The sequence below is a fragment of the Tachysurus fulvidraco genome, chromosome 13, assembly GCF_022655615.1.
Source record: "Tachysurus fulvidraco isolate hzauxx_2018 chromosome 13, HZAU_PFXX_2.0, whole genome shotgun sequence".
Classification (NCBI taxonomy): Eukaryota; Metazoa; Chordata; class Actinopteri; order Siluriformes; family Bagridae; genus Tachysurus; species Tachysurus fulvidraco.
The window spans coordinates 1369745-1379397 of record NC_062530.1 but is presented as its reverse complement, the minus strand read 5'-3'; the positions used below and the strand labels follow the sequence as shown (position 1 = coordinate 1379397).

At 41.8% G+C, this 9653-nt stretch overlaps 1 protein-coding gene across 5 annotated transcripts in view; it reads right to left on the bottom strand.

Annotated features, from left to right (window-relative positions):
* Positions 1–7265, bottom strand: part of lrch3 (leucine-rich repeats and calponin homology (CH) domain containing 3) — a 27847-nt gene extending 20582 nt beyond the window's left edge. The window contains exon 1 of one of the 5 annotated variants that reach the window (XM_047822497.1): positions 6761–7265. In XM_047822497.1, the coding sequence (XP_047678453.1) occupies positions 6761–7007 (247 nt within the window). In that variant the 5' untranslated portion in view covers positions 7008–7265. The remainder of the gene's footprint in view (positions 1–6760) is intronic. The other 4 variants (XM_047822498.1, XM_027160293.2, XM_047822499.1 and 1 more) reach the window with 4 other exon arrangements.
* Between the last annotated feature and the right edge of the window lie 2388 nt (positions 7266–9653).

The window sequence follows — 9653 nt, the reverse complement described above, 5'->3', positions numbered from 1 at the left end:
TGAGTCTGTGTGTGTGAGAGACTGTGTGAGAGACTGTGTGAGAGTGTGTATGAGTGTGTGTGTGTGTGAGAGTGTGAGTGCGAGTGTGTGAGTTAAAATGCGTATGCGTGTGTGTGTGAGAGTGTGTGTATGAGAGTCTGTGTGTGTGTGTGCGTGTGTGTGAGAGAACTGCATTTTACTTTCAAACTCAAACACATTTATGAAACACACACACGCACACACCCCACACACACACCCCCACCTTCCTGATCAGACATGTTTTTGATGGAGTATTTTTTCCCCTTGTGATGGGATTCTTCAGCTCAGGACAGCATCAGGGTTGCGTTATGGTGTGTAACGTGTTTTCTCTTTGTTCAGAAAGCTTTGTGATTTACGATCTCCTGCACGGTCACGGGATATTTCATCTCAGCTCAGGTAAATGCTCTGATCTCACACACACACACACACACACACTTTCTCCTTCCAAAGAAAAGTCCGGAATAGAAGGAAAAAAAGAGGAGATAAAAAAAGCGATACGACGATACATCGGTATCCTGTGAGGTTTATTACAGACACTATATTATATAACAGAAATGTCCTGGAAGCCCCGCCCCCTTCTCCATCACTCACCTGGTGCTTGGTCTTAGATCAGAGGACTGATTGGTAACAGAATTTACCAACAGTTATTTACTATAAAACCTACATCACCAAAGAAAAGTCTATTGAGGTTTAATCATGAGAATGAAAGACGAAATTAACATTATATGGTCCGTGTGTGTGTGTGTGTGTGTGTGTGTGTGTGTGAGAGAGAGAGAAAGAGTGTGTGAGCTCATTAAATGACTCGTTTCTTTCTTCACTGCTCATTTTTTTTGTGGATTTTATGATGGCTTTTCCAGCTTGCGTGTATTTATATTTATAGCCGTGCAGCTGTGTGGAGATCCGGCAGGACAGGAAGTGCAGATGACTGCGCCGTCTGACCGAGCCGGACGACAAGATCGGACCCGCTCTTACTCCAAATCTAATCTTTCTCTGTAAGAAACAAAACTTCATTCCTAAGGTCGGCGATAAGCCGAGACGTCCCACGTCAGAGCACGTTCGCCACCGTGATGATCTCCTGTCGGTTCCTAAAAACGTCTTTGCTTCTGTCATTTTTTCCCTTTGCTGTGATGTGGTGTGTTGTGTTTGTCCACGACGTGTCTGATATCACGATGACAACGATTAGAAATGTGTTTTGTTTTCCCCCCACGTCTGTTTTCGTAAGGCTTAACGGTTCCAAGGTTGCCAGATATTTCTCGATCAGAAGTTTCAGACACAAATGCAAACTGAACAATGGAGAGAAAAAATATTTATGCTATAATTGTGTCCCAGTTTATAAATCAATCATACACACAATATACGATAAATGTCTACATGACGTCTGGACCGTAAATGACAAAATGACTTCCACGCTCATTATTCAGCAGCATGGCTCTGATGCAGCACATTATATTGGTGACCAAACACCAACAAAGAATCACCATCGACTGAAACGCAAACTCCGCCCCCCTGTGTACGTAACCCTCCCCTTTAACACAAAGGCTCTTCGATCCTAACTTGGAGAAACAACCTGAAAATATACAGTATGTGGACAGTGCAACGTGCTGGACTTCCTGTCTGGGACGCTTGTTATCGTTTGGACACTCTTTATAGACCGTGAACTCTATGGGGAACCGCGGATCTGGGGGCGGAGCTTCGTAGCTCGAGCGGGAAATGATCTAACATGAGATCTGAATCTTTAGTATGAAATCCTGACCGCTCGCTCAGGAAGTAGACGGACCGGTGGCTCGACCGTCTCTGGTCCTGTTTTAAATAATCCGTTACAGTAAACAAAGGACATTTACATCTACTGAACTGAATTTGAATGTCATTTGGCCGCTCGAAGTGTGAAATTACGCTCACATCGTTTTACACCCTGACCGACGCTTTACACCCTGACCGACGCTTTACACCCTGACCGACGCTTTACACCCTGACCGACGCTTTACCAGCGAGGAGCATCAGTGAGGGGATTTAAGACACAAAGCACAAAATAACACGGTATAAACACCTCATGTGATGTGAGAAATTTGTGTGCTTATTGTGTGTTTATTGTGTGCTTTCCTTTATATTTATATTTCATTGTTTTCAAAAGTTTACAGTTTTCCTGAATACGTCGCAACAAGAAACATGAGCTCAGGACTGAAAGGAAAAACAAACACAAACAAAAAAAACAGTGACCTTGTGTAGAAAACTCACTCAAACACTCACACACTCACACACACACACACACACAAACACACAAACACACAAACACACAAACACCCTACGGCAGTCATGTGGTCATCTGGAGAGATTTATGATACTCTCTGTTCATCATCGCTGTTGTTTCTGAGCCACAATGTAAAAATGCCCCTCATGTGACGAGCAGCAGGAAAACAAACCCAAACCAATACAAGAGGAACCTCATGGTTTTGTTCCCTGTTCCTCTCTCTGCTTTATTTCCCCCTCGGCGACATGAAACGACACTTATTTCCTCTTCTTTAACTGCATCATGTCAGTACTCTGACAGTTAATATTATATCTAAACACTGATACGTCAGCGTTTCTATGGCAACAGCTCGCGTGTGTGTATATATGTTATAATAATTGTTAATATTACAAAGCTATGCTTGTTTCTTTAGCGTAAGTATGTAGCAGCGGTGTTAAATTCTCCGCTCTGATTGGTCAGCCGCATGTTTCCGTAACAGCACGTAATGGAAAATCGTCTCGTTCGAATATGTCTCTATGGTAACGGTTAATATATGGAGAGGCGGGTACAGGGGACAGTCCACGTGATCTCTATATAAACACGATAAAAGGTGGAGCATTTTATTGTATTGAAATTTCTCCAGTGAGAGAGAGAAAGAGAGAGAGAGAGAGAGAGAGAGAGAGAGAGAGAGAGAGAGAGAGAGAGAGAGACTGATGACTGACTGACATAGAAGTGAATCACAACAACTTCTGTTTTTCACCCTGATCGCTCATTTATGCTCCCTGCTGTCCGTGAGCGTTACCTTTTATGGAGTTTTGGGGGCGGCACTTTATGCAAATGAGCTGTCAGGAACACGCTTTACTCTTCACACCTGATCAACGTTCTCACACGAGTTTCTGAATTTTGTATAAATGTGGCAGAAAAATTTCTATCAGTTTGAATTCCAAAAATGAGACTATATTAAAGGACTGAAAATACAGTTTAACATGTTTGTAAGTAAAAACAAACAAACAAACAAGTAAATAAAAACACTAAGTATACAAAGTGTTATTTTTTTTATTTTAAACATTTACTATCAACTTCACCGTCTCAGAAACATTAATAGCGGTTTATCGTGATACAGATATAATACCGTCGTATCTCTCAGCCTTTAATCAACAGCGCGCTCGAGTCTCCGGCTCTTAGCGTAAGGCTCGGACGTCTCGTGTGGAAACAATCGCAGCGTCGTACTGAAGCCAGGCTGTAATTTACAAACCAAAACAAACGCACTGCAGTTAGAAGCCAACTCTATTTTAAATCACGGCTCGCCGCAAGAATTTCCACATTCCTTTAAACCTCGCGCCTTCCCCGGAGCGCCTCGCTCCTCTCCCCGACAGCGCCAAAGCCACGTCCAATTTTCTGCAGCGCCGACGTGACACATCGGAAACCGTCGATAACGACACAAAGAAGAAACGTGACAGACTTCAAACGTTACGTGTCGCCTGATTAGAAGCAGAGCCGAGCGACACGAGCGGATCACGAACCGACCGATGTGACGCTAACATTTTGTCCTTAATCTCTTACATTGTGATAAAATGTTACTTTTTTTTTTTTTACTTCTATTTTATTTATTTATTTAGTTAAGTAATAAATAAATAAATAATTCCACAAAATAAAAGAAAATGTTCGGAAAATCGTGATACAACGTTTGTCATAACGTCAGTCGTCTAATTTATTCTAAAGGGATCCTAACGAGTCTCCACCGACTTCATAAACTTAATATAAAAGTAAATCTACTGACAACGAACCAAACAGCTAATAATTAATAATTTAGGTTTCACCGCTGAACGACTCTCACAAAGATCAAAACGTAACCCGTGTTCGTTTTATTAGAAAGTTAAACAAAGAAAACCGTAATCCGTAATTCACGATTGCGTTAAAACAGGTATTTGTTACGATCCACTTTAGCCACGCCTACTTTTATACGTCAGTTGAATCAAAAAAACTTTGCAACTAATAAACTAATAATCTATATGAAACACTAAAAAGGTCAATAGTTTTATCTAGAATCTTCCACACAGACTCTGTTTACAGATATTTCTGTAACACAGCTTTCACACGTTCAGCTGAGAGAAACACGGCAAAGCTACGAGTCGTCGTATACGTGTGGGTGGAACCTGGAGCTCAACGCAACGTTTGAGAAGCGCTAAACAAACCGAAACCCGTTAAACAAACCGACATCGTTCATTCTTTCTCTGTCAGAACATCAGATTTTACAGGGAACACGACGACTCTGAATATTCTTGAGGTTTATTTTGCGTATTCCTGATTATGTTAATGAGATCTAAGTCATTTACGCATACAAGCTCAAAAAAAAAACCTGCAACACATTTACGTGCATCCGGTAAACTAATTATAAATGAATTTCAGGGTGTTTAAAACAAAATCTTTAAGGAAGACGTTAAAGTAACTAAAAGGGTCAATTAGCAAGACAAAGTAGCTCTGAGAGCGTTGATGTCCTCATTAAGACGTTCTCGGTTGTTCGAATCCGACACGCTCGGTTTGTATTTAAACACAGTAACAGTGTTAATGTGATTTTCAGAGGAAGTGCCTCGGGCAACAAGCTAATCGTGCAGGAACAAGTCTGTGTCTGTTTGGTTTCTCACATTGCGCCATCCGCCGTTTCTCTTTTAGTTAACGTTTAAAGCTTAGGGACGCCGGTACGGAGTCGTCGAACCGATTCGACACGACTGACGTCCTCATCGCGGTAACGCTGCGTCCTCAAACACTGAACAAACTAATGCTGCTTTTCAAATCACACAAACATTTGTTTACATTTGATTTCACACTTTCTAGATTACAAAGTAGGTTTGAATGACAGGTCATGACGACAATCCTGAAGACGGCATCGTGACACGACAACAAGGAAAAAGTTCATCAGAGCAAGTCACAGGGACCAGTTAAGAAAAAGACAGACAGAGACCCCCACAGACAGTCAGAGACCCCCACAGACAGTCAGAGACCCCCACAGACAGACAGAGACCCCCACAGACAGACAGAGACCCCCACAGACAGACAGAGACCCCCACAGACAGACAGAGACCCACACAGACAGACAGAGACCCACACAGACAGACAGAGACAGAGAGATAAACACACAGAGAGACAGAGAGAGAGAGACCCACAGACAGAGAGAGACCGAGAGACGCACAGAGAGAGACCCACACAGACAGAGAGAGAGACAGAGAGATAAACACACAGAGAGACCGAGACACACAGACAGAGAGACAGAGAGAGAGACAGAGAGAGACCCACAGACAGAGAGAGACAGAGAGATAAACACACAGAGAGACCGAGACAGACACAGACAGAGAAACAGAGAGAGACAGAGAGATAAACACACAGAGAGAGACCCAAAGACAGAGAGAGACAGAGAGAGATATAAACAGAACGCTATGATTTATTTTAACACTCCACAAGTTTGAAGTTTCTAATCAATTTAACAGCCTCGAGTTTAAATAAGTGTGACCCAGTTGTTTATTAGCCTGAAGTTAAATCAGTAAATACACCCTAAATACACCCAGTACAGTATCTAATGGGCGTTTTGTGTCAAATAGCGGGCTAGTCAGGTATGTTAGTCAGGTATGAGGGATGCTAGTCAGGTATGTTAGTCAGGTATGTTATTCAGGTGTGCTAGTCAGGTATGTTAGTCAGGTATGTTATTCAGGTGTGCTAGTCAGGTATGAGGGATGCTAGTGAGGGATGCTAGTGAGGGATGCTAGTCAGGTGTGCTAGTGAGGGATGCTAGTCAGGTGTGAGGGATGCTAGTGAGGTATTTTAGTCAGGTATGTTAGTCAGGTATGTTAGTCAGGTATGAGGGATGCTAGTGAGGTATTTTAGTCAGGTATGTTAGTCAGGTATGTTAGTCAGGTATGAGGGATGCTAGTGAGGGATGCTAGTCAGGTATGGTAGGTATGCTAGGCATGCTATTGAGGTACGCTGGTCAGGCATGCTGGGTATGCGGGTCAGGCATGAGAGATGCTAGTCAGGTATTCCTAACGATTCCTAACATAGGTCCTGTCAGGGATGCTAGTCAGGAGAGCTAGTTAGTAGCGGTTTAGTAATGCGACTAGTTGTAGCTATGACTAAACCTGGAAAAAGTTAACTTTACTATATATATATATATATATATATATATATATATATATATATATATATATATATATATATGTGTGTGTGTGTGTGTGAAAGTGAGGGATGTTAGTCAGGTATATACGTGTATATATAGGTAGTTAGTTTGTTATGGACATAAACTACTTAGCTAACTATGTCCATCATGACGTAAAGTTTAACCCAGAACACACCCGTGTTTACTCCCTGAATGGAGCTAATGCTAATTAGCATCCCAGCTCGACTACATGAACTGGTGTAAACAAGACGGTAAAGTTGTTTAAAGAGTAACTTCGTGTCTGCCGCAGAACCGCGAGCTGTTTGTGCTGCTGTAAAACGTGTTAAACACGTCAGTAACGTGCGTACCGGCCCTGGTGGTGTCGGTCAGGTCGTGATTAGCGGCGCTCCTCGGGAACTCCTTCAGCTTCCTGCCGCTCAGGTTCAGGCCGCCGGTGGCCGCGGCTTCTTCGAACGCCCGGTCCAAGGAACGGTTCCAACTCGCCGGTCCCGGCACGGTTAGTCCGTTCCCGGAGCTCCCTGACGCACCGCTACTAGCACCGACAGCGAATCCAGGCACGGTGCTTTCCGCAGTCAGCAACACCGAGGCCGCCATTACACAGCGAACTCCCACCAATTCTCCCTGCGCCTGTCTTATTTTTTCCCCACACCCGTTTTCCGACAGGTTTCCGTCTCCTCCACTAGGATTGGCTACAGCAAGGTGAACGCCGCATTAGCCGCGTCTCTTAGCATACAGCAACACGTCAATGCATCCGCCATATTGGAAGGGTCCATTAAGCTAATTATAGAATGAAACGTGGGCTGTTTTGTTGTTGATGATGCAAATAATATATTGTACATCCATTAAAAAAAATTGTTTGTGTATATATTAGATTTTTTTATCTTCAAGGAATCAGTGGTGGGCTTGAATGATCAAAATGACTATATATATATATATATATATATATATATATATATATATATATATATATATATATATATATATAATTTGATGCTGCCTTCGAACACGAACGACATGAAGGACAACACATTGTTGTAACCATCGGTCAAAAAATCATTCTTCTTTGATCTTTGAGGTTACGAGTCAGTAGAAAAGTCACGGTGGCTGCTGGTGTGTGCTCTGCTTTCACAGAGATCTTAACTTATCACAGATGTTGTATAAGGTGAAAGTTTAAAGCCAAAAGCTTTATGGGTTACTTTCATCCAGATGGGGAAAACCTGGAGCTCGGGAATGGATAATTCAATGCATTAAAGAAATTCCTCAGGTTCATCCTCTGTTATTCATTGTGTTCCTGTAGTGCAACATAAACTGCCTGTCTCTTGACAGTAGAAAAACATTACTCTTCTTCTTCTTTCGGCTTTTCCCTTCAGGGGTCGCCACAGCGAATCATCTCTCTCCACCTATCCCTATCTCCTGCATCCTCAACACTTGCACCCACTAGCTTCATATCCTCATTAATTACATCCATATACCTCCTCTTTCGCTTCTTCTTTGCCTCCTGCCTGGCAGCTCCTACCGATATACTCACTCTCCCTCCTCTGAACATGTCCAAACCATCTTAATCTGGCCTCCATCTTAAACTTTGTCTCCCAAACGTCCAACATGAGCTGTCCCTCTGATGTACTCGTTACCTAATCCTGTCCAATCTTCTCACTCCCAAAGAGAACCTCAAAATCTTCAGCTCGGCTACCTCTAGCTCTGACTCCTGTCTCTTCTTCAGTTACACTGTCTCTAAACCGTACAGCATGGCCGGTCTCACCACCGTCCTGTACACCTTCCCCATGATTCTCACTGACATTTTCCTATCACACAGACCTCCTGACACCTTTCTCCACCCACTCCAACCTGCCTGCACACACTTCTTTCCCTCTTTCCCACTCTCTCCATTACTCTGGACTGTTGACCCCAAGTACTTAAATTCCTGTAGAAAAACATTATTCTAAATATTTAAATATTAATCTAAATAAACATGTACACTGTTGAGATTAGGCCTAATTTCTGAAAACGGACATTCGGTTATAAATAAAGTTGGACATAAATGATAATAAAATTTAACTCTACTAAATCACTTTTCTAAATCACAATAACCGTATTAAAGATTGTTTATTTTATTTTTTTATTTTTGGAAATAAAACATCGTCAATAATTAAAATGATGTAGAATTACAAATATTTACAAAGAAATAAGTCCAAAGTACAGTGAAAATTCTTTATGACAAATAAATACGTCAACAAAACTTAATGTGCTAGTTTTGAAAACACCAACAAATATTTTGAATAAGATCTAAGAACTTTTTAACAATTAAATATAAAGTGATAACATACATAATGTCATAATCTCATCTGGAAACAGTGATTATTATGACACATACAATACAAAGCAGTGAGAAAGTTCACCTCACTAAAATGGCGGCTCCTTTAACCTGTTTGACTCAGTTCAATATGGCGGCTATGTTTTTAAACAGATTGTGATTGGATCAACCATTCCTCACCAGGAAAGCGGGATCGCACTGTCCAATCAGAAGTCAGGAAGCAGGAGAAGGAGGCGTGGCTTTTTCGGATTGCGGGTGGTTAAAAAAAACAGCTCTGTTATTATACGCATGCGCAGAGTGACAAGGACAGACAGAGACGTGATTATTATAAAATTCGTATTATTTTACTTTCAAATCCCAGCTGAAGTTGACGAATATTTTTGTAATGTTTGAGTTAAATTACTGTTGAATGATTTACTGTTTTTTTTACGTCAGTGAGACATTTAATAGCTGTTTTTTCATTTGTAGACAGAAGGGGGCGCTAGAGTTAATATTTTTACTAATATGTTTTACTCGTTTTATTTTTTAAAGCTCTAGGAGTCGCTGTTATCACGTGCTGATATAGAAAATGTTAACTTTCTCTCCTCTGTCAGAACACTATTCCTCTGATGAGCTATACATTTATCTGGCCTTCATTTTAACACACACACACACACACACACACACACACACACACACACACACACACACACACACACACACACACACACACACCCCACACGCACACACACACACAGACACACACAGACACACACATATACACATATAAACACCCCCCCTCCACACACACACACACACACACACACACACACACATATAAACACCCCCCCTCCACACAGACACACACACACACACACACACACACACACACACACACACACACACAAAGACACACACACACCACAGACACACTCCACAGACACACACAC